The following is a 24,047-nucleotide window of genomic DNA, read 5'->3' on the forward strand; positions in this document are numbered from 1 at the left end:
CGGGGCCCGAGATGGATTTCTAGCCTGCGCGTCCGCACGAGTTTGTCGCGTGGTAAGCCGACGGATAGCTATCGTGCCGCTGCAGGAATACGTATAATTGGGGGCTGCAAGGTGCTGCGAGTTTGTATTGGGAGGTTGCGGGGTGGGGTAGAATATAGGTGCAGTGTGAGGCTGAGTGCATGTGGGGGGCTGTGCTGTAGCTGTCACAACAACGGCACAAACTCGAGAATGAAGCGCTCGATGAGGGCTACTGTCATGACTCGTGGGCGATCACAAAATCGATGCAGCCGAGTCTCTGTGATTGCTAGTAGGCTGAGATATGTACAGTAACGGATCGGACTTGCTCTGGATGTGTGACAGTATGACAGCCATTGCGAACCATGGCCGCGACGTGGAATAAAGGGATGAAAAAATGTAACATTGACAAGAAATATATGGCTACATCATCGACAAGGGCCCTCTCCATGCCCAAGTGTTACCATGAAAAGCATGTACTGGAAACTTCGAAAATGAAAAACGCCAATTAAGCCTTCCTCGCATACCCGGTCCAGGTGGGAATGAATGTCCGGTTCCTCCTTCCTGATTACAGTCCTCCGTGCGAATGTCGTAGGTTCAAGGGGTATAAGGTGACTGCCAGTACGACTGGCTATAACCCATCATCGAGGTGATGCGTGCCTGAGAAAGCCACCAGAGAGGTTGCCCGTGGTATCGACTGTCTTCAATGGGGGGTATTGGGACAAAAAGAGACTGCTTGCCGCTTTTAAGGTAAGCTGAGAGTTCGTAGCGATCGTGACAACGAGATGTAAAACAGATATGAGACATTGAAGAGAGTCAGCCGGCTGGCAATGACACTGCGAGATTATTGCTGATGCGGGAGGTGATGCGAAGCGTATTGCATGGGCTGCTGCATAGTCTGCTGCATCGGTGGTTGCATTTGCTGTTGCATTTGTTGTTGCATCGGCTGTTGCATGTGATGTTGGTGTTGTGGCATTGGCTGCAGCATAGACTGGATGCTCGGTACCCGTTGCTGATGTTGGTGTTGATGTAACGGGTAGCTTGGGTATGCGGAGTAATGATTTTCGGGAATCGTAGACATGCTATGCATTTCCACATGGGGATCCTCTTGTTCTTCTTCCAGGTCAGAAATGCCTACGCCACTATCTTCATGGTCGTGGTAGGTACCATTCTCGAGCTTCTTTTGTGCCGACCTAAAGGCCTGAGTGAGGTTCTTGAGACCCTTCTCCATGCACTGAGTAGAGTCAACACCAGGTGCTTCAAAGAGTACGAAATCACGCATGACATACCTTTGTCTCTACCAGTTGCCATTTCTCTCCAACTCGGGCAGCTAACATGCTCCACATGTCCCTTCGAACTTCCATATAGGCTTGCGCTAGTACGTCCAGCTTCACGCCGTCCCACTGCTCCGCATTTTGCCTCTCCATCAACCGTTCGTGCCGTTTGCGACAGGCATTTGGCGTCTTGGAAGGGAAGTGCTTCGGTCCAATCTGGTTCCAGTTGAGACCTTGAGCCCTGGCCTGAATGAGCGTCTCATCATCTCTAGCGGACCAAGAGGAACTGCGAGTTCCGCCTGCGGCCGATGCGGTCGACACGGAAAGGCGGTGCGCCGGGCCCTTTTCAATCTTAGGCATGTTGACCAGTTGAATGAAAAGACTAGTAGGACAAGAAAGTGATGACGAGAATGGAGATAGGAAAGACGCGGCGAGGAGGAAGATGAGAGCAATGGAAGCGACCGAGTAGCGTATTATGATTAGGGGAGTGTTGGCGTAGGCGAACGAGAGTGACGGATGAGGAACGACAGGTAGGAGATATCCTTGCGAGTAGAAATGAAACAACTGCTGTTCGTACCTTTGGGTCTGTATTGTCTGAGGCTCTATCAAGGGGGCATGGCCAACATCTTTATACAGTGAGCCGCATACAGAGCCTCCATCCACGACAAAGACCAGTAGGCCACTCGGAGAATTGTTTTGAAACCAGGACATGTTTCTGTAATCGCCGGATCGATCTTCATCTACCGAGAACGGCATGTGCGACTAGGCGAAGAGGAGGCTGTTCACTGGGTCGTGGCTCCAAGCGCCATGAAAAGGGACCAGGGCAGGCCCAAATTGGGCCTGTGAATGGCCGAAGCACAAACCGTGAGCGGTTCGTCCCTCGAACAAGGAAGGGGGACTATAGCGGAAGCGCCTGTTTGAGAATATCCCACTGTGTTCCCTGATGCGGCTGTGTCTAAGAATATCCCCGCTGGCGAGTGGTGGAGGGGCAGCGATGGAGGGGAAAGGGCGGCTAATCTGATTCGGCGAGCGCATAAGTAGGGCCCAAATAAAGACCTTGGCAAGCGACACAAGGGCAAGGGGTGCCTCATCTGGTCGAACACCTGTAGGATGTCGTAGTCATCAATAATCAGTAGGGCTGAGCTCGGGGACCTGCAGATAGATGCATGTGCAGAAACGTGGAGTGGAAGGTCAGCAACCCGTTCCAAAGACGTTTTCGAAACGGCGCACTGAGCTCAGGGAGTTCAAGGGAACCTTGGAGGGCTTGAGAATAGCCGACCTCAAGACGCAAAAAGAATATGCGGCCGCCCGATAGCCCGCGAGGCGCTCACGACAGGCGCGGCCACTGGATGGGCGAGTGTGGGTTGTGGGTCTCAGCAAACACGAATTCACATCACAGCGGGACCGCGGGAAGAACCGAAAGCACGTTCTGTCCAAGGCTCCCATGAGAAGCGCCCGCGAACTGCTGCCGGCCGTTGCTGTGCCTCTGACGAACTGGAGCTTTGGAGATCAATGCCTGACGTGCTGTAGCAGTGTTTCGCAAGTGCGGTACCGCGTCGCTTGCAGCTGCATCGGATTCGACGGCACCTGCAACGCAGACCTGTGTGGGTGCAGCAATGCCGCGCTTTACTATGTAGGTATTCTAAGTAAGGGCATAGCCAAGCCGTAGATGACTAGAAAATGCGTTTCGGTAGTGCATCATACAAAGAATTTCTCGGTTCGACAAGCGGTCATGTCGTACCAGAGAAGCGTTCGTCTGACGCTGCAGCGTGGCCTTTCACACAGCCCCAACCTCGGCATCCGAACTCACCAGAATCGATAAACAGCATGCACCAAGCCTCCTCACCCCAACATCGTCACTCATTGCAATTCATTCACCATTAAACCGCGGAAAGAGCACTCCGCACCGTGTGCCCGGAGAATAGCAATAAACATTCTGGATCGAAGTTGGGTATGGTCCATTAAGAATAGCAACTGCTCAGTACCCCAACGAATGTGTTTCGGTACCCATCCAGCTGGTCACTCTGTTGAACCAACTGTCGTGTGCCCCGATGGTCCCGAGGTCCTCTCCGAGTATACTGTATGCTTTACAACCATCTTAGCAGGCGCGTTCGCTTGGTCCCCAACTCGCTGAACATGTCGGATCAACTTCGGGCTTGCATAGCTACCAGACCCAAGTCATTCGCGGAACTTGGAGTTCCGCTATGGCCTTTTGCTTTCGTTGCACGAACATTCGAAAACGTCCAGCCTGTTAGCCTCAATGCCACAGGCGGTTGGGCAACTTCTCATGAGTTGAGTACCTCTGGCGTCTGATGATTTGATAATCACGTTGTAGGTGCTCATTTTTGTGAAGCGAAATATTGGGTTTGTGTTTACCGCTCAGCACTTCAAAGGGGCAAGGTTACTCTTCCACGGCACCGCTTCCAGTTGTCTCTCTACTCGGCAAGATTTGCCCCGGGGCCTTGATCGATGACTCGGATTCGAGTCGAGCCAGCAGCCCGGTTGGTGCATGCTAAGATCGCATCCAATACTCCATCTCGGTACCTGCTACTTTGCATAATGCCGGTGTGATTTGAACATGAGATCATAGGTCCACACGCGTGGTGGTTGGCGGAGAACAAGCTCGATGGGTGTGCCGGAAGCAGAAAGGGGATACGCCAGTGCAGCCGAGGTCGCCTTGCCCCTGTCCATCATCACGATCCTCCTTGTCGTCTTCATCTCCACCCCGCAACCCCTTCATCCACTGTCCGAGCCAACGGGTATCTTGACATGTGATAGGACCGTTGATGTGGCTGAAGACGAATACACTCAGCTACGATCATGGCTTCGACGCAACGTGCCGCATGACTGCTATGGCTGCACGTGGCGCATTGGACAAAGCCTTCGCAATCTACACTCGATCGGATCGGATCGTGGTGCACCTATACAGGCAGCTTGTAGGAGACCGCCAGCTTGGCAATACAACGACTTTGTACTCCAGTCTTGAACTTAGCACTCTACACGAGATACGAAGATCAATTCAAGACCAATCACTTTGAATATACATTAGGCATGTACTTTTCTTCGTGAGCGAGGACGTTTCTCTTTGTACTTTCTCTGTTAAGAAGAGTTGGGTTGTCTCAGGCGTATGGCGCTGCCCCTAGCGGTTGTGTAACAGCTGCAGTCCCTTCCGAGATTGTCATGCGCCTTTTGAGCATCCGATCATTAGCCGGCCTAAATCCTTGACCCCAGCATTGAGCCTTGACGCACGACAATACTACTCGGTCTTATGCCTGTTTCCGTCATGCGCGTTACCCACCGTGTCTATCACTATACAACACCATGGCTAGTGCACGCTTAGTTTTGGTAGAAATGCGATATCCATACCGGCTTGGTGTTGCGGGGTTGGATTTGGCTCAAGCAGGGGCTCTTTATACAAAGGACCGTGATCTCCTTCCCATGCCTAGTTGTAGGCTACCGTCCTCCTTGACGCTCACTCGCTGATCTACAGTCATTCCTTCATCATGATTCCCTCTCTTGTCCTATGTTTCTCTACACTCGCCGCTGGTGCTGCTCTTCAGCGACGTGATCCTGTTCCAGCTGGATATGTTGCGGCACCATATTACCCAGGTAAGTTATCGGAGATAACATCGACCGACTAGTTTTGTACCGAGCATAGCGATACTGATTCTACATAGCTCCCCATGGAGGATGGGCATCGGACTGGACTGAGAGCTACCGAAAGGCATCTCTTCTTGTTTCGAATATGACACTTGCCGAAAAGACCAACCTCACAGCCGGTAGTGGAATCTTCATGGGAAGATGCGTCGGAAACACAGGCAGCGCAGAAAGAGTAGGCATCCCTCAGCTCTGCTTGCAGGACGGACCTCTAGGTGTCAGAAACACGGATCACAACACTGCCTTCCCTGCCGGCATCACGGTGGGAGCCACATGGGACAAGGATCTTCTCTATCGTCGTGGTGTTGCGATCGGCGAAGAGTTCCGTGGCAAGGGAGTAAACGTTCATCTCGGACCGTCGGTCGGTCCGCTAGGACGTAAACCGCGTGGCGGTAGAAGTAAGTGCATCAACAGAAGCCAGCCTTGATGTTTGAGCTAACAGAGACAAAGACTGGGAAGGATTCGGCTCAGATCCTGTTCTCCAGGCTTTTGGTGGAGCTCTTTCCATCGAAGGCATCCAGAGCACGGGCGTCATAGCCACAATCAAGCATCTGATCGCAAACGAGCAGGAAGAGTACCGCATGTACAACCTGGTCAAGCCTGGCATTTCATCGAATTTGGACGATCGCACGCTTCATGAGCTCTATCTTTGGCCATTTGCTGAGGGTGTACGTTCCGGCGTTGGTGCCGTCATGATTGCTTACAACGCTGTCAACGGAAGTGCATGCTCGCAGAACAGTTACTTGATCAACGGTATATTGAAGGAGGAGCTCGGTTTCCAGGGCTTCGTCATGTCTGACTGGCTTGCTCAGATCTCCGGTGTCGCTTCGGCGCTCGCAGGACTTGACATGTCCATGCCTGGAGACATCCACACCATTCCACTCTTTGGCAACTCTTACTGGATGTACGAGCAGTCGCGTGCCATTCTCAACGGATCTCTCCCAGTGGACCGCTTGAACGATGCTGTCACACGCATTCTTGCCACCTACTTCAAGATGGGCCAGGACCAGGACTACCCGCGACCCAATTTCGATGCCAACACTCAGAACGCCGAGGGTCCTCTTTATCCAGGCGCTCTTATCTCGCCTCAAGGTATCGTGAATGAGTTTGTGGATGTTCAGGGCAACCATGCAGAGGTCGCTCGTGAAGTGGCCCGCGATGCTATCACACTCTTGAAGAATCAGGACGGCTTGCTACCTCTGTCTTCCAACGGTACCCTGAAGATCTTTGGCACAGACGCGGAGAAGAACCCCGACGGGATAAACTCGTGCGCGGACCAAGGATGCAACAAAGGCACACTAGGAATGGGATGGGGATCTGGCTCAGCGAGATACCCCTACATGAACAGCCCGATCGACGGCTTCAAGACCCGTGGCGCCAACTATCAGTTCTTCAATACGGATTCCTTCCCAGGAAACTCGAACCCATCGCCGAGCGACACTGCCGTCGTCTTTGTGACTGCAGACTCTGGCGAAAACTATATTACTGTTGAGAACAACCCAGGAGATCGGACTTCTTCGAACCTTAACCTATGGCACAATGGCGATAAGCTTATCAGGGACGTAGCAGCCAAGTACTCCAACGTTGTGGTTGTGGTGCATACCGTCGGTCCCATTCTCATGGATCAATGGCACGATCTACCTTCGGTCAAAGCCGTCCTCTTCGCCCATCTGCCTGGCCAAGAAGCAGGAGACTCACTGATGCAGGTTCTCTACGGCGATGTGTCTCCATCAGGCCATCTGCCGTACACTCTCCCCAACTCCGAAGATGATTACCCCCAGTCTTTGAGCCTTGTCGGATATCAGATTGGGCAACCACAGGATACCTTTACCGAGGGTCTCTACATCGACTACCGTCACTTCCACAAGGCCAATATCACACCTCGGTACGCCTTCGGTCACGGACTCAGCTACACGTCGTTCTCATTCGCCAACGCGACCATTACTCCAGTAACTCGGCTTACAGCCGCGCCGCCAGCTCGTCCCGCGAAGGGCGAGACACCCACCTACTCAACCGCCATCCCTCCGGCTTCCGAGGCGTACTGGCCAGAGAACTTCAACCGCATCTGGCGCTACCTCTACTCCTGGCTCGACAAGAACGATGCCGATGCCGCAGCCAAGATTGGCAACTCGACTTCGACATACCCATACCCCACGGGTTACTCAAACGAGCAGAAACCTGGTCTACCAGCTGGTGGCGCACAAGGAGGAAACCCTGCTCTATTCGACACGGCATACGACATCACCGTCAGCGTCACCAACACGGGAAGCCGCGCGGGCAAGGCCGTCGCACAACTGTACATCCAGTTCCCCAACGAGAGCACAGTCGACACACCCGTCATTCAGCTTCGTGACTTTGAAAAGACGAGGGAACTGGAGGCCGGGGCTAGCCAGACGCTTAGTCTGAGGGTCACAAGAAAGGATCTTAGTGTGTGGGATGTAGTGTCGCAGAACTGGGTGATTCCTGCTGTTGGCGGTGATTATGGAGTCTGGATTGGTGCTGCGTCGGATGATTTGCATCTGAGGTGTGGGACGGCGAGTGGAAGCTGTGAGGGTGATTTGGACAGTCCTGTGTAATGTAAACTGCGTTTAATGTTCTGAATTCGATACCCATTCGATCCTGCTTTACCAACATGTCCGGCTGTTCAAGCGCTGCTCTATGCGTCACGTGTGTTTAGGTGCGGGCTCGACGAGGATTGAGAAGGAGGATCATCGCTGATTGGCCACAGCCAGGAAATTACGAGGGAATTGCGCCCGTATGCGACATGATTGGCGTGGCACTGACATTTCATCCGTGGCATTCGCGTGCAGCTGCCAATGGCATCGGAGCCTTTTTCTTTTTCTCTCGTGGTGCCGACGGAGATAGTCGTTGTCGGCTGCCAGACGATGCGGCATTTACAATGAGCGGTGTGTGCAGTGAAGGGAGGACTGGCGGATGTGCAGCGAGAGGCTTCCAGGGGCTGAGGATTGAATGCGGAGTCGAAATGAAAGATTATACAATGCATGTGCAGTGCGCACTGTTGTGCTGTGCTGGGCGAGGGCGAGGGCGAGGCCAGACGTCACTGGAGCTATGATGCTTTGGGCAGTTGTCTTGGTTACTCGGGAGCACCAGCGACTCCTTCCTGCTCGACCGACGTCCCCAGGGGTTCCCCATTGTCACCGCCCTTGTTCCTGAACGCGAGTTGATTAGCATTGTCCATTGTTGTAAGTTGCAGCCTCCCTGTGCAACGCCCGAGAACCCTGTCGCGCCGCCGTCACTGCGTGTACATAAACAAATTGGCCGGGTTTCAGGCGCGGCCACGGCCATCTCCCACGTATCCTATAACCCTCTGCTCCCACGCCCGCCGCCCCAGCACCACTGACGCTCGCCTCGTCCCCCTGCAGCCATGTCCAACGGCGTGCGCAACCTCCGCGCCATGTTCGAGAACGGCAACGCCGCTGCCTCGCCTGAGCCCCGCGGCCGCTCCCCGACAGACACGGCAGCCGCGACCGACGGCGGCGAAGAGCGTCCTAAGTCCAAGGTGCGCGCCTCGTTTGTCTCGGTCGAGCCCACGCCCGCCCACGCCTCGACCGACCTCGGCCAGACCAAGGGCACGCCCTCCAACAGCGTCAACGCGACCCGCCGCGAGAGCTTCCGCGTGAGCCACGACAGGACCGACGAGCTGGCCGAGCTCAAGAAGGTCGTCAGCGAGGAGAAGGAGCAGCGCCGCCAGAGCATCGCCATCCCCGAGGCCGTGCCCGAGCAGGCCGTCGCGTCGCGCGAGTCCTCCATGCCTGCGCCGCCCATCCGCGACGACACACCCACCAACATGCCCAACCTGGGCTCCATCATGAAGGGCTCCGACTTCCCGGAGTCTGCCGCCGCCCACATCGCTGTGCCGGCTCCGGAGCTGGAAGAAGTGCCAGTCGACGAGACACCAGCCGAGTCCACCACCGAGAGCGCTGTCGAGACCGCTCCAGTCCCCGCGCCAGAAGCAGCACCTGCCCAGCCTGCCGAGAACCCGGACAAGGCTACTACAGGCGCGCAGGAGGATGTCGCCCTGAGACCTGCCGCGCCCACCGAGGAGGCTGTCGTGGACGAAGACAAGCCTGCTCTGCCGGACGCTGCCGTCGATGACGACGCCGTTATTGCTGAGGAGAACGCCATCGCAGAGGAGGCCGCTGTCGTCGAGGAAGCTGCCATTGCAGAGGAAGCCGAAGCTGTGCAAGCTGAAGCTGCTGCCACCGAGGAGCCCTCTGCCCCGGCCCCAGCCGCTGCTCAGCCCGCCGAGAATACAGACAAGGCAATGACGGGTGCTCAAGAGGAGCTTGCTCTACGACCTGCTGCGCCTGCCGACGAAGCCGCTGTTCCCGACGCGACCGCTCCTGCGCCGGCTGAAGCAGTAATGGCCCCGAGCACCGAACCTGCTTCAGAAGCAGCCACACCTGTTGTAACCAAGGCCAAGGCCAATGGAACTCCTGGGCTCAAGAAGCCCGAGATCAGGAAGCCCGCTGCCATCTCGACTGCCAAACCTGCCAAGGCTCCCGCCGCCCCTGCCAAAAGCCCGCTACCTAAAGCAGCACCCAAGACCCCTACGAAACCCAAGACGGCCGCACCCACCATCAAGCCTAGTCCAGCTGCGAAGACCACAAAGCCCGCAGCCCCCAAGGAGCCTGTCAAGGCCCCCGTTGCCAAGGCTCCCACAACAAAGGTTCCAGCCGCAAAGGTTCCAACTGCTAAGACCAGCCGCACCTCTCTGCGACCTGCAACATCTGCGTCCTCAGCGACGGCACCCACTGCTGCTGCTGCCTCCAAGACCAAGCCTGCGGCCGCACCTGTGGAGAACAAGAAGCCTGCCATTCCCAAGCCCACTACTTCCGCCCCCCGCAAAAGGTATGACAGAGCCACGTGGGACAATGCGCCAATGCTAACAACGCTACAGCACGTCCCCAACAGGCTTTAAGAAGCCAACCCCAAAGTCTCCTACTCGTCCAGTCGGTTTACCAACCCGTCTGACTGCGCCGACGGCTGCCTCGGCTGCCAAACATGGCGAGGAGCCCAAGGTCACACGCAAGCCCTCCACCAACACCCGTCCTACACCCAAGGCCCCGGCACCAAAGACTTCGCGCCCTTCCATCGCACCCCCTGCGCCCAAACGACCTGAATCGCGCACCTCAACCGCAAGTGCTGCTCCTAAAGGAGGCTTTCTCGAGCGCATGATGCGACCCACGGCCGCCAGCTCCAGCAAGACACACGATAAGCCCCATGAAAAGCCGTCATCACCACCGCGTAAGGCTCCTGCCGCTTCCAAGATCGGCACTCTACAAAAGGGGAAGAAGAAGGCGGAAGAGGTCGTGTCCAAGGCCAGAGCAGTGGTTACGAACGGAGATTCTGAGGAGCACAAGGATGGAGATGAGCCTGCAAAGGAATCTGAACATGGCGATCGGACAACCGAGGAGCCTATCGCCAATGAGCCAACACACGAATCGCACAAACCAGCCACTCCAGTTCAAGAGGTAGACTCGTCAGTTGCAGAACTCCAGACACCCAACTTCCCAGAGGAGACGGTCCGGTAGACGAGGGCCATTATGCCTCTGACCTAGGCGTATACATTTCTCAAATCGTATGTATTCCTGCAACACTTGGTCAAGTCTTAGGTTGCCGTACCATGCCATCTTGCACAACTATGGGCGATGTTATGTGCGCGGAGCTGTATGGCTCCCATCTTCTTTCACTTCTCAACAGCATTTTCTGGAGCGATTGTTTGGCGTAACTGATATTTGGGCGGATACCTAAGGACATGGAGCGGAGGTGGGTTTGGATAGGACTATTGCGTGCATAGTTGTTCTTTAGCGATAGGCTTCGCAGAATCTGGCAGACATCACTATTAGATTACAATCCCATTCTTCACTCCAAGATGGCTTTCTGTCTACTTGTCCACTCGTGCAATGCCTATGGTAGGGTGGGCGGGCACACGTCGACACGTGACTGGCACCTCCGCCGAAACTCCGATGGCCCAACTTTTTCCTGGCGGGCAATTCGACATTGCGAAGCGACAGCAGACCCCGCGTCGCCCCTTTGTTCAAGATGAGGGTTCAGTCTCTTTTCCGGGCGCAATCACTTGCCACGAGCAGTCTTCGCTCTTCAGCACGCTCGGTTGCGACGCCTTCACGATGCGCTCTTTCGACCATTGCGGCAACGCGCACGCCCTATACCAACGGCACCAAGACAGACACATGGATAGGGAGCCACACCAAGAAGCCACAACGAAGATGGCAGTCTGCAGCTGCGCAAGTGTATGTGCTGCCATGTTTGTTCTGTGACGGCCAGAGAGCAATGGAAGGCTGATTGAACGTCATAGGCTGGAGCAAGCAAAGGAAGACCCCTCTACCTTGACGCAAGAGAAAATCGTCGAGAACCTAGACCCTGTCGAATGGGAGCGACTATCGCGAGTGCGAAACATCGGCATCGCAGCACACATCGACTCCGGCAAGACCACCGCCACCGAACGCGTCCTCTTCTACACCGGCCGAATCAACGCCATACACGAGGTACGCGGCAAAGATGCTGTGGGTGCCAAGATGGACTCTATGGATCTCGAGCGTGAGAAGGGCATCACTATCCAGTCTGCTGCGACCTTCTGTGACTGGATCAAGAAGGACGATGAAGGAAAGGACCAGAAATACCACATCAACTTGATTGACACCCCAGGCCACATCGACTTTACAATCGAGGTAGAGAGAGCACTGCGAGTCCTTGATGGAGCCGTCATGATCCTGTGTGCTGTCAGCGGAGTGCAAAGTCAGACCATCACAGTCGACAGGCAGATGAGGCGGTACAACATTCCAAGGATTTCCTTTGTGAACAAGATGGATCGTATGGGAGCCAACCCGTGGAAGGCTGTCGAACAGATCAACCAGAAGCTTCGCATACCGGCTGCGGCTCTCCAAGTACCCATCGGCCGCGAGGATGGCTTTTTGGGTGTTGTGGATCTGGTCAGGATGAAGGCGATTTACAATGAAGGACCCAAGGGCGAGACCATTAGGGAGACCGACGAGATACCTGCGGATATTGTTGAGCTCTGCAAGGAGAAGAGGCAGAAGCTCATCGAAACACTTGCAGATGTCGACGATGAGATCGCAGAGCTTTTCTTGGACGAGCAGGAACCGACAATTCACCAGATCAAGGCTGCGATTCGACGAGCCACCATCTCCCTCAAGTTCACCCCGGTTATGATGGGCTCCGCGCTTGCAGACAAATCCGTCCAACCAATGCTCGACGCTGTTTGCGACTACCTACCAAACCCCTCCGAAGTCGAGAACATGGCACTGGACAAGAAGCGAGCAGAGGCACCGGTCAAGCTGGTATCATACAACTCTTTGCCATTTGTCGGTCTGGCTTTCAAGCTAGAAGAAAGTAGTTTTGGACAATTGACATACATCCGTGTGTACCAGGGTACGCTCAGAAAGGGAATGAATGTATTCAACGCGAGGTCAGACAAGAAGGTCAGAATACCGAAGATTGTGCGCATGCACTCCAACGACATGGAGGAAATCCAGGAAATTGGTGCTGGAGAAATCTGTGCCGTGTTCGGTGTTGACTGCGCGTCTGGAGATACCTTCACTGACGGTAATCTTGGATACACCATGGTAAGACTTTAAGACTATTGTTATCATATCTTCAAGCTGACACGATAGACCTCCATGTTCGTACCCGAACCCGTCATCTCCCTATCAATCAAGCCCAAGCACACCAAAGACACACCCAACTTTAGCAAAGCCATGAGCCGCTTCACGCGCGAAGACCCTACATTCCGAGTCCATACCGACCCCGAATCGCAAGAGACCATCATCTCCGGTATGGGAGAACTACATCTGGACATCTATGTCGAGCGCATGCGCCGCGAATACCGCGTCGAGTGCGAAACCGGACAACCACAAGTCGCCTACCGCGAGACAATGACCAAGCGCGTCAACTTCGACCACACGCTCAAGAAGCAGAGTGGTGGGTCAGGAGATTACGCGCGAGTAGTCGGCTGGATGGAGCCAAGCGAAGCTGCTGGTGAGAACAAGTTCGAGCAACAGATTTCCGGAGGCACCATCTCCGAGAAGTTCCTCTTCGCCTGTGAAAAGGGCTTCATGGCCTCCACGGCCAAGGGCCCGCTTCTCGGCCATAAGGTTTTGGGTACTTCCATGATCATCAACGACGGAGCTACCCACGCTGTCGATTCCTCGGAAATGGCCTTCAAAATGGCCACCCAGCAAGCTTTCCGCAAAGCTTTCCAGGCCGGTGCGCCTCAGGTACTTGAGCCGCTTATGAAGACGACCATCACGGCGCCGAATGAGTTCCAGGGTTCTGTTGTTGGTCTTCTGAATAAGCGCAATGCTGTTATCAACGATACGGAGATTGGTCCGGAGGACTTTACTGTCTATGCGGATTGCAGTTTGAACAGCATGTTTGGCTTTAGCAGCCAGTTGCGTGCTAGTACGCAGGGTAAGGGGGAGTTTAGCATGGAGTTTAGCCATTACAGTCCCGCGCCGCCGCAGCTGCAGAAGGAGCTTGTGGCAAAGTACGAGAAGGAACAGCAGGCTAGGAATGCGTAAGATTAGCCTCCTAAGCTCAATCGGAGTTGAAACAGGATAGGGGCCGTGGAAAAGCTCGGTGTTGGTACAACGAGCTCCCTGGATGATTCGAGTGCTGATGACATACATCGATTTATCTACATTGGCGGACGTCTGGCGTATTCTTGTGGGATTGGTAGAAAGGTGTAGAAGTATTGTACATGTAATGTTGTAAACAACACCGCCATATGACGACGAATTATATCCCCTCAACAGCTCCATCCAGCTCCATCCAGCTGCTTCTCCGTCTTCTTCTTCAATTCAACAAACCCAGGTAGAACCAATGTAACTTACCCCTTCCTCCAAAACCTACTCAACGTCCAACCCCGGCCTCATCGTCTTCCTCACAAACGCCCTCCTAATCGCAAGACTAACCTGCGTCCACCCCACCACTTCATTATGCCCTCCATACCTCACAACCTCCAACTCCACCATCCTATCTCCCTTGTCGTCTTCGACCTTCTTATACGCAAAAGCACCCCTCTTGACCCTATTCGCCCCTTGAATCGTTCTCCTCTCCTCCTCCGCCACAACCCCTTCTTCCGTCAACATTTGCGTAGCCAGTGGCTGGAACAACGCTTCAGATTCCCAGTACGTGATATCCTGGTCGTTTCGTGCGTGCAGGAGAGTAATGTGGAAACCGGACTTGTTGGCTGAGGCGGTGGAGATGAGGGCGCGTAGGCGGGTGAGGGTGGGCCAGTGGTCGACGATGCGAGTGGATAGATAGTTTGCTATCCTGGGGTAGCCTTGCAGTGGTTTTAGGATGGGGAGAACGCCGCCGATTTTGTAGGTCTTGAGGAGTTGGGGGAGCGAGGTGAAGGGGGCTACTAGGACGATGCCGGCGAAACCTTCAAAGTTACGGGATGGTTTGAATGTTACAGATGGGGATGTAATGGCCAATGGGAGGTGCTCGGAGGTGGAATTGGTGAAGTAGAGCGCGCTGGCGGCTGTTACGGCGGTGCCGAGGCTCTGGCCCAGGAGAACGGTGCGTGTGCTTGAATGAGAGAGGTCCGAGGTGATGTAGGAAATCAGGCTTAAGGCGTCGGCTATTAGACCGCTTTCAGTGGGGATATGCGGGGAGTGTGTGAGCGTGGAGAGACCGAAGCCCCGGTAGTCGCAGGTTACGAGGTGAGTTTTTGGGATGCCAGAGACGGAGCGGTAGGTTGAGGGGCGGTAACCTTGGGCTATGTGGCCAGCGTTCTGTTTGGGTGGATTAGAATGAGTGATAGATAAGGTGGAAATATTAAGAAGAGTTAACGGTGGATGAAGTGACGGAAGAATGAGGGAGAAACCATGTAAAACTAAGAAAGAAGAGTCGATATAGTCTGAGATGAGAGTTTGAGATGTGATAAGACCAAAGACTCTGGAAAGAAAGGGACAGCATGCCAAACCGAAAGTCAAGAATCGAAAGAAAGCACAACCTACACCATGAAAGTTGACCACAACCCTACTTTCCGGGTCGCTGCTCAACAGCTTCTCTCCTATCGTTCCCTTCAATTCCTCTGCAACTTCCCCCGAAACAGCAGCAGTAAAAAGCTCATGTTCATTCTCCAGATAAACATCTAGAGGAAGTACATGCCAGCAAAAGAGCTTCTCTTGATCCGCTGTAGTAAGCCAAAAGGGTTGTACTTGCCCCTCTACACATGGGTACTTAGTACAGCGATAGAACAAATCGAGGAAGAGTTACAGATGCACTTACTCGCAAAGCCGAATTCTTCGGGATTCGTCACGTTGTGGTAGAACCCCGTGTGAAATTTATGGGCATAGAGAGCGCTGAGAAGACATTAGAATCGACTCCAAACATCATCTCATCTGTCATGATGAGAGCAAAACGTACTGCCTTTGTACCGTGGGATTGACCAATAGGCCCACAAACGCGGCCCAGACAATGCCTAGAATGGCAAATGTCCAGTACACTTTTGTAAAGATGGCTTTGAGGTTGGGCATGATTTCAGTCACAGGACGTGGTCTTGCGCTGCCTAAATACTTTATACTGTCGGGAATGTCGACGCAGAGAAAGTACTGCGACCGTAGCACTGGACTCAGGTAAAGCAAAAAGGATTATGGTGACGTTGCGGAAATGGAGCGCGCGAAGGGCACAGATGCATGGAGATAGGCAGCTGCGGGTGATCTAACTAGGATAAGCAGGCCGCAGCGAAGATCTTGGCATCGGAGTTGAGCGATGGCAGCTCCGGATCTCATGTGTAACGAAGAGCATGCTTCAGACAATACCGTCTCACGTATCTCGCAACCGTATATCAATGACACGCGATACCGGAGCAGAATGTGTGTAGTTTGACGCTAAGAAATGGGTATCATTTGTACTCATACACACCGCAAGACTATTCCAAGGTTTCCACAATATCGGCACACGATCAGACGATCTCATACAAGACTCTTCTTAGGCCGTCCAGCTTTCTTCTTTTCTGCCATACTACTGGCAGACCCACCCATCCCTCCCATGGCGACGTCCTGAGTCGGCGTTGCAACCGCAGGCGTCACGTCGCCGCTCCTTATTCTCTTCTCTGGCAACTCATCGCCGTCTTTGGGCAGTCTGAAGGCTAGATACGTCTCCTCTGCCCTTTTGCACTTATCAAACACCTCGTTCATGTATTTCTCCACGACATGCGGTGGTCGTATCGAGCGCGGCAAGGCGCTCGCGATTTCGTCGCCTTCATCGTGCTCGATTAGTAGAAGGACAGTAACTGGCTGGTAGAATTCAATGTTGTCTATCTCATTCATCTCGTCGAAATCTTCGATTCGCTGGGGCGGTTTAGGCGGCACGAAGGTTGCCGAGGGGGCTGATGCGGCAGGTTGTGTGGACGCAAAAGCAGGGTTTGTGGGGCTGGGTGTTGGTATGATGGCGTTCGGTGGGGGTGCGTCAGGCATAGCATTAGTCGCAGTACCGAGAGTCGGAATTGGCGTCGGCATTGACTTTTGAGCAGAGGCAGACGGAGGTTTGACGACTGGATCCGGCCTTGGCTTCATCTTGGTGATGAGGAAGGACAGCTTTGCGCCTGTGCCATTGGGAAGCCATTCCATGAAACTATACGAAGGGAAGTAAAACTTGTCTTCGCTGCCATGGACAAAACTGAAGACCAACGGGCGATATGTTGTCCTCGGGGGTGGGTTGTAGGTCGATAGCTGCGGCGGCGGGTGGTATTGCGGCGGTTTGCTGAAGTTGTTCGGATAGGGTGGATATGGCTGTTGTGTAGGCGAGGGTTGCTGCATCTGTCCCTGTGGCGGGACCGGACTGTACGGCTTGGGCGTGCTGGGCTGCAGAGGCTGCTGGACTGGCTGGACTGGGCGGGGAAGCGGAGGAGGAGCTGTGTGTTTCGGTGCTGGAGGCGGCGGCGGCGGCGTAGGTTTGGGGGGTTGCGTTGGCGGAGTTGGTTTGGGCGCTTTTTCCTCCTTCTGCCTGGCCAGAATCGCCGTCAATTCGTTGATGTGTGTCTGGAAGAACTCGAGCTGCTCCTTGCTTGCCGAGCCAGCGGCGACTATCTTCATGACAGCCTTCAGCTCGGGATCTGTTCCTGCTCTCGCGGCGAGCATGTGTATGACGGGATCGGGGGCGGGGGCTGCGGGGGCCTGAGGCGGAGGCGCGGCCTGGACAGGTTTGGGGGGCTGGGGTGGGCGTGGCTGGGGCTTCTGCTGTATGGGCTGGCCACCCTGGTATTTGGTGTGTTGGTTGGGCTGGCTGTGGTTTGGCCAGGGAGCATAGGGCGATGGCGCGGGAGGCTTTTTCTGTGCTGGTCTGCCCACCTCGCGCGGGCCGTAGAGGCGGATAGGCAGCGTGTGCGGCTCTATGACGAGCTTCACGCTCACCCGGTCGGCACCGACCTGGGGGAAGTTCTTGAGCAGCTCCTTCTGTCTCGCCGTCTTGGCCTTGTCCTCGTCGGTGCGGTCGGCCAGCTTCTTGGGCTGGTTGAAGTGGGCATGGAAGGTGCGGAAGTTGGCGCCAGACAGCCAGACAGCCTTGGAGCGCTCGAAGGACGTCTCGAGGACGCGGCTCTGCTGGATCGTCTGCCATTCGCTGGATGGAAGGTGGAGGGGCTGTGGCTCGCGCAGTGTGGGCAGCGGCGCGCCGTCGACCAGCTGGAGGGGCAGCGTCTGTCGCGGGGGCAGCGGCGCGCCCTCAGCAACGGGCGTCGAGGGCGGCGCGTCTTTGACGGCGAGGCTGGTCCGCTTGCGCTTCAGGGCGGCTTTGGCGGCTTTGGCGGGCTTGTCGTTGGGCGTGTCGGGGGCAGCCGGGGCGGCGTCTTCGCGGGCGCGCGCCCTCGTCGACCGTCGGGGCTCAGACATGTCGTGTGCGGGTCGGGGTCGGGGTCGTGGCCATGGCCATGGTGTCGTGCACAAGGCTGTTGCTGTTGCTGCTGAGTTGCCCTGACGCGCTCCCGTGCAGCGGCGCGCTAGCGTCCGGCACTCCAGGGCTGCCTCACGCTCGCTGACGGCATGCGCTGCTACTTCGGCCTTGGCTGCAGGCTGCGAGATAAGCCCGAGCCTCTGTCCACAGCCCGGGTCGATATCCTTGCCTTCATGCAGCCTGACTCCGCTGACTCCGCTGCCTCCGCTCGCCTCACGCTTCAGTCCAGAGCCATGTCATGTTGCAAGAAAGCAGACGAGCACGGGAGTCGGTGGTGGAATCAATCAAATTGTGCCTTCTACTGTCTAGTCGCACTACCCAAAAGAGAAAAGGAATGTGCCCTCAAACTGGAGAATGGTCCTGCTTCGCGCTTTCCCCTTTCTTTCAATCTGTTCTTCAATCTGTTCTTCAATCGAGTGCTTCCTGCTCAACGCCGTCCACCCCAACATGCTGCAGTAGCGACGCGAAAGCTCGCGCATTAAGCCTTCGCAGCATCCTTCCAGCGGGGCTTCAGCACAACTCTCCACTTGCCATCATGGAACTGCATCGTGATGAATTGCCGGAGTTGGATCTGCTGGTATCCAGCCTCCTCGAGAGCAAAGCGAGAAAGAAGATTGGCCGAGACTGTGCGCATCTCTGCGTATGCGAAGCTGGCCATGCATGTTAGTGCGCTGCTGCAGCAGAAGATGAGGGGGAAGGTAACATACTTTTGTCCGATACAATTGTGTCGGCCGTTGGAGAATGGAAAGTAAGCATCCAGACTACAATCTCACGTTAGAAAATGTCCACATCGAATCTCTCGTCTCATCACCAAGGGCGACTTACTCAGGTTCGGGTGCGTCCTCTCTTTCCTCACCTTCCAGCCACCGCTCCGGCCAGAACCTCTCCGCCTGAGGCCAGTACCTCTCATCACGATGGAGCGCTCTGTAGCTGGCCGACACAATCGTGTAAGGCGGAATCTCGTTGCCGTTGATGTTGTGGCCTTGGTCTGTGGTACGGCGACCCAGTTCCGAGGCAATGGGGTTCATACGCAGGTTCTCCTTCAGACAGGCTTCGAGGTAGCGATATTGTGGGTCTGTGCGCACCGTCTTTGAGTCTAGGATGGGGTCATTGGGGCCAAGGACGGGAAGAGAAGCGAGTAGCTTTTCGAGAGCGGCGGGGGTTCGTGCGAGTTCCACAAACAGGCATGCCATGGTTCCTAAGGCGCCTCGTTAGCTACTATGATGCGCAGTGGAGAGAGAAACTCGAAGGCCGCAACCTAGGAGCTAAGGAGTGGCAATGGGGCATGGATGAATCTAACGTACCAGACGTGGTTTCCGATCCAGCGAGAAGGAGCTCAGACATCTGATCGATGATGTCCTGGTTCGACATACGCTCTCCCGTGTCTGGTCGCGCGCCCTCGTCCAACATGTGCTGGAGGACATCGATGCGTTTCTTGTTCTCGTGTCCTCCCTGAGCTGCCGCGCGTTCGTCGACGAGTTCGCAAATCGCAGACGTCATCTCCTTGGGCCAATCAACCTCCCACTCATATCCCATGCGCCTGAGGAATCTCTTCACAAAGACCAACCCATACCTCTTCGCCTGACCATTGAAGATGGCGTCGGGAATCTTGCTCCAGCGCTTGTCCCTGCCGGACAACAGCTTGCTGGGATCGAAGATCTTGTCGATCTGCCCGAAGCCCTTACCAAATGACGACTCGCCCATGATGTCTAGCGCAAGACAGTGCAAGTCACGCATAAGGTCAGTCTCGAAGTCGCCGTTGGGGTTGGACTTGGCATCTTGAGCGATGGCCTTGTCGACTTCAGTGTAGTAGTTGCTGAGCAAGATCGATGTGCACGCTTTGAAGAACGTGTCTAGCTTGTCGACAGAAGAGACAGTGAAAGCTGGGCTGAGGAACTTCTTGAGGTTGCGGTGGGGAACGGGGCGGCTGTGGGTTTTCGGCGTCAGCTACCGTCGTTTTCGCAAGGAAATACGGGAGACTGATACTCACATCTCTCCAAAGAGACCGGGACTTTTTCTGTCTCTCGAGATCTCAGCATACATGGTAACCTTGGGTAGATCAATCGTGAGAAGAATCTGCTTCATAGCTCCCTTATCAGAGATCCAGAGCTGTCTTGGTCCCAAACGGATGACATCGCCGTACTGCTTGTGCATCTTCTCGACATATTCGTGGATCGTGCCACGAGCGAAGAGCCATCGCAGATGCAGGGCCGTATAGGGCGCATACCAAGGTCCGGGGAAGCGCTCAAGGCCAGTCTTTTTCGTAACAGATCGAAGGTAAGAAAAGCTGATCACTATGGCCAAGAGACTTGCGACTATATTGCGCGGGTGCATCTCGATGGTGGAGAACTGCTCTGCAGAAGGGAGAGAGTCCATGGTCGGCATGAGATGCCATGGAAAAGTTGGAGTAGAGACGTTCATTGTGAGCGATCAAGGTAGATACGATGAAGAGGTTTGAGATGAAGCGTTGGATCAACGGCTCCTAACGTGGAAGTGGCGTCTTATAGTCAGGTCGTTTGATCAATCGCTATAATACTCTCCCGAAGCCACTCCCCCTGCGATCCCGCCAATTTCACGCACGTTGGGGATCGCCGTGGTTAGAACCTGGAGACCCTCAAAGCTAGGTTGATACAGAGTCCCCAGACGATTGCCATACACTAGTTGCTAGATCGCAGGCTGATCAGTGGAGGGTAAACTAGACCCCCACAAGTCTGGTACCGAAAACCGACCGGCAGTAGGGTAAATGACTCAGTGAATATACCGACTCTTTCAACGAGACTACAGACAAGTTTTAACCCGGAAGCATCATGGGCACAAGTTTCGTCGGCAATGCGACTAGACTTGAGGCTGTCGAATACAACGGATCTCAGCCTCAGTGACGTAGCGTAGTGTCGATTAACTTCAAGGACTGTTCGCCCTATGCACGTAACGTCAGTGCATGTGTTTCTAGCTTCATTCTCTGTTTGACTTCGCCCACGTTCCTCGTCATATCCAGGTAGATACTTCGGCAGTCGGCCGACGCTAGCTAGACGGCCGGTCAGAGTAAGCTGACTGGTTTTCCGTGGCTATTGGGTGCTCAGGACTTGGCTTTTTGCGTCGTCTTATCTCAATCGGCACTTGTTGCACCAAACAAGTAGTTGCCGTAATACGGTAACATCCACTGACATGTGACAAACCCCACGAGGATGGTGTTGACTTTGGGCACCGGGCCTGGGTTCAGGTCATTGTGGATCGCCCCCAGGTCGGTGAGAGCTTGGTGTGTGCTGACAACACGGTCTATGTGCGCGTGGTGTCGTACTCTAATTACATCCGGTTTTTCCTCTTTGCATCGTAGCCCACAGACCACGAGTCACCTCTGATTATCGCAATACTAACGACACGAACGATGCCAAAAACTATCTTCGCATAAGGAACACCAGACAATCAAGGCGACTGGGATGTAGGAAGCCTGCTTGCAGTGATCTTGGTATTCGGCCCGCACCGCTGCAGCTATCATGAGGTATCATGTTGAATGAGGCCGATGAATGCCATATGCGTTATTCGGAGATATGGGTGTCTGAGATGAAGGACTTTGCCCTAGCTGCATGACTCTAAATTCTTCCATGCTACAGTTGTGTAGTGCAGTCACCAAGGGTGTTGAGTTTGTATTCAGCCGCGTCAGCAGCTAGATGTGTTATCATGCCGATGGAGCGGGCCGTATCGGGAGAATAGCGAAACTTTGTTAAGACAAAGTTCCAACGGCGGGAATGCAGTACCGATGCAAAGCAAAGTTCCGGAGAGAACTCCGCTGCCTCCATTGGAGTGCGAGGCCCCGGGCAAGATGATGTCTTTCGCCCACGCAGAGCAGGTATGTCGAGGTGCATAGTATTGACCCAGCCGTTGTCTGAATACCCTCTTAGTAATCATCACTTCAAAAGTAGGCAGGTTTCCCAGGCAATCCTCGGACCGCCAATATATCATCATCGCCGATATCTCGTACTTGTATCACGTTGTCGTATCTTCCAATCATGGCTCGGGAAAGGATTCTGCTTGCCGGCGTCACAGGATACATTGGGGGCAGTGTGCTCCACCAACTGCTTCGCAGCAAACATGCAGCGATCAAAGACGCTGATATTACGTGTCTCGTTCGAGGCCAAGAAAGAGTTGCACAGCTCCACGCTGCGTTTGGTGACAAGGTCAAGGTTATCGGCTTCGAAGGTCTGGACGATACTGACCGCCTTGTCGAGATAGCAAGTCAGTACGACGTCATCTTCAACATGACGCTCGGTTATCATCTCGCCAGTGCTGCGGCCTTTATCGAGGGTCTTTCGTTGCGCCAGAAGTCCACTGGCAAAGATGCTTGGATGGTCCACACTTCAGGTGTCTCGAACCTTGCGGACCAGCCACTCTCGGGTGTTCACGTTGAATCAAAACCCGATCTGGAATTCGACGACTCGAGGGATAACATCTATGCGTATGAGAAGTCGCGCAACACAGTAAAAAAGTACATTCAACGCACAACGGAGCTTGGCATGATAGATGCTGGACTCGAGTCAGGCGTGAAGACTGTCGTTCTCATGTCTCCATTGATCTACGGGGTGAGCGACGCCTCCCCGCAAACTGCGGCCCCGCACGATATTGACACCTCGTCTAGGTTGGAACGGGCTTGTGGAATAAGCGTAGTCTGCAAGTTCCTCGATTGGCCCGAGCGGCGATCTCTGAAGGGGAAGCCATCGTTATCGGTGACGGCGAGGGCGTGTGGGACAACGGTACTATTACCGCCGAATCTCTGTCACAAACGCACGCTGATCTCTTGCTCTAGTTCATATCGAGGACCTGGCAGAGCTCTACGAGCTGGTACTCGTGGAGATCTTGTCAAAGGGAGGCGCTTCTCTGCCCAAGGGGAAACAAGGCGTTGTTTTCAGCGCACATGGGCGTCACACGTGGATCGAGGTGTCGCAGGCGGTTGCAAATGCAGCATTCGACGCCGGCGTAGTCAAGAGTAACACGGTAAAGTCTGTTTGTCTCGCCGATGGAGCCAAACTCTTGACTGGTGGTGTTGAGCAAGTTGCTGAGCTGGGGTTCGCAAGCACATGCAGGACTCGCAGTGAAATCGCTAAGAGACTGGGTTGGTGCCCCAGAGCAGGACTCGAGACGTGGGAGCGAGGCTTCGTGGAAGAGGTTAGTGCGCTATCGAAGCTGTGAAGCGGAAGCTGTCAAGCGGCTCGATGAGTGCGGAGGCTAGTCGGTGCGAATACGGCTATACGGACCCATGTTGTACATAAGCTAGCCAAGATAACACATGATGTGCTTCGAGACGAGAGACACAAAACGATGGTGATGTTGGCGATGCCTGTTGACTGCAGGACAGCGTCATCCCAAACGTGCATCGGGTCAAAGGGAGATATCGGGCACGCTTGGCGAGAAGACCAAAGTGTCCGGTGTAGATGATGCTACCCAGGTGAGGTGGCCCGTGCGTGTCGGAATACCCCATACGACATTCTCGTGCGTTCTCGCGCCGGCCGATTAGGTTTGCAGCAACGGCATGCAGAGAATCGAGGTACAGCATCCCGAGGTCACTGAGCATGGCCGCCGAAAGTTAAAGTATGGTTAAATGGACGACGAAGAGGCGAAGAGCCGAGGGCGCGAGGAGGCGCACAGGCGGTAGAGATTACCGAGGCGCCAAGTCGTTTCGGAGCTAGTTCCAGGGTCCAGCAAATGTGCCTGAACCCTTTTTTTCCTGCGACCACGACATCGGGACCCCACAGTGGTAGCATTAGTCTGCTTGCTACCCAGACAAAGACTCCTCCCTCCTGCTTTCTATGGCTAGGATGCGTCTGTTGAGCATACGGGCCCTCGCGCCGTGAGATAAGCGTGGCAACGGACGCCATGGCGTGTAAAAAGCCGTTTTGAGCCGCCGTGTTGCGCAAACTCAATCCCAAACAGTTTCTCCGGTACTTATCAATGGTATATACATGGTTTGCATAGCTAGGCTAGAACCTGCGATATGAAAACCGCCGAAACTGAGCAAACACTCCTGGTTCCATGTGGGTCGCTGACGCGAATGAGATCTGCAGTCTTGTTCACGTTGGGTACGAGATTGGCAGCCATGTGTAGACCGTTCCAACGGCCGCCCAGCCCTGTCGAGTAAAGGAGCAA

At 54.7% G+C, this 24,047-nt stretch overlaps 6 protein-coding genes across 6 annotated transcripts; 3 read left to right on the plus strand and 3 right to left on the minus strand.

Moving 5' to 3' along the window:
* Window positions 1-5,034: 5,034 nt before the first annotated feature.
* Window positions 5,035-7,522, plus strand: J4E83_000331 (uncharacterized protein; the record flags this gene model as incomplete). The annotated part of the gene is made up of 2 exons (XM_049327294.1): window positions 5,035-5,344; window positions 5,397-7,522. 2 exons carry the CDS (start codon window positions 5,035-5,037, stop codon window positions 7,520-7,522), a joined length of 2,436 nt encoding a protein of 811 aa, XP_049193439.1.
* A 323-nt stretch (window positions 7,523-7,845) lies between these two features.
* Window positions 7,846-13,528, plus strand: J4E83_000332 (uncharacterized protein; the record flags this gene model as incomplete). Its single annotated transcript, XM_049327295.1, has 6 exons — window positions 7,846-7,852; window positions 8,330-9,818; window positions 9,868-10,497; window positions 11,174-11,221; window positions 11,287-12,574; window positions 12,623-13,528. The coding sequence occupies 6 exons, from the start codon at window positions 7,846-7,848 to the stop codon at window positions 13,526-13,528; spliced, it is 4,368 nt and encodes a 1,455-aa protein (XP_049193440.1).
* A 327-nt stretch (window positions 13,529-13,855) lies between these two features.
* J4E83_000333 (uncharacterized protein) lies at window positions 13,856-15,493 on the minus strand (the record flags this gene model as incomplete). The annotated part of the gene is made up of 4 exons (XM_049327296.1): window positions 13,856-14,746; window positions 14,972-15,183; window positions 15,246-15,319; window positions 15,384-15,493. The coding sequence occupies 4 exons, from the start codon at window positions 15,491-15,493 to the stop codon at window positions 13,856-13,858; spliced, it is 1,287 nt and encodes a 428-aa protein (XP_049193441.1).
* A 438-nt stretch (window positions 15,494-15,931) lies between these two features.
* Window positions 15,932-17,848, minus strand: J4E83_000334 (uncharacterized protein; the record flags this gene model as incomplete). The annotated part of the gene is made up of 1 exon (XM_049327297.1): window positions 15,932-17,848. The coding sequence occupies one exon, from the start codon at window positions 17,846-17,848 to the stop codon at window positions 15,932-15,934; it is 1,917 nt and encodes a 638-aa protein (XP_049193442.1).
* Window positions 17,849-18,387: 539 nt separating this feature from the next.
* J4E83_000335 (uncharacterized protein) lies at window positions 18,388-20,294 on the minus strand (the record flags this gene model as incomplete). The annotated part of the gene is made up of 5 exons (XM_049327298.1): window positions 18,388-18,559; window positions 18,617-18,670; window positions 18,735-19,107; window positions 19,214-19,836; window positions 19,900-20,294. The coding sequence occupies 5 exons, from the start codon at window positions 20,292-20,294 to the stop codon at window positions 18,388-18,390; spliced, it is 1,617 nt and encodes a 538-aa protein (XP_049193443.1).
* Window positions 20,295-21,916: 1,622 nt separating this feature from the next.
* J4E83_000336 (uncharacterized protein) lies at window positions 21,917-23,093 on the plus strand (the record flags this gene model as incomplete). Its single annotated transcript, XM_049327299.1, has 3 exons — window positions 21,917-22,486; window positions 22,543-22,657; window positions 22,711-23,093. The coding sequence occupies 3 exons, from the start codon at window positions 21,917-21,919 to the stop codon at window positions 23,091-23,093; spliced, it is 1,068 nt and encodes a 355-aa protein (XP_049193444.1).
* Window positions 23,094-24,047: the final 954 nt, after the last annotated feature.

The sequence above is a fragment of the Alternaria metachromatica genome (assembly GCF_023757995.1).
Source record: "Alternaria metachromatica strain BMP 0045 chromosome Unknown scaffold_1, whole genome shotgun sequence".
In the NCBI taxonomy this organism is placed as follows: Eukaryota; Fungi; Ascomycota; class Dothideomycetes; order Pleosporales; family Pleosporaceae; genus Alternaria; species Alternaria metachromatica.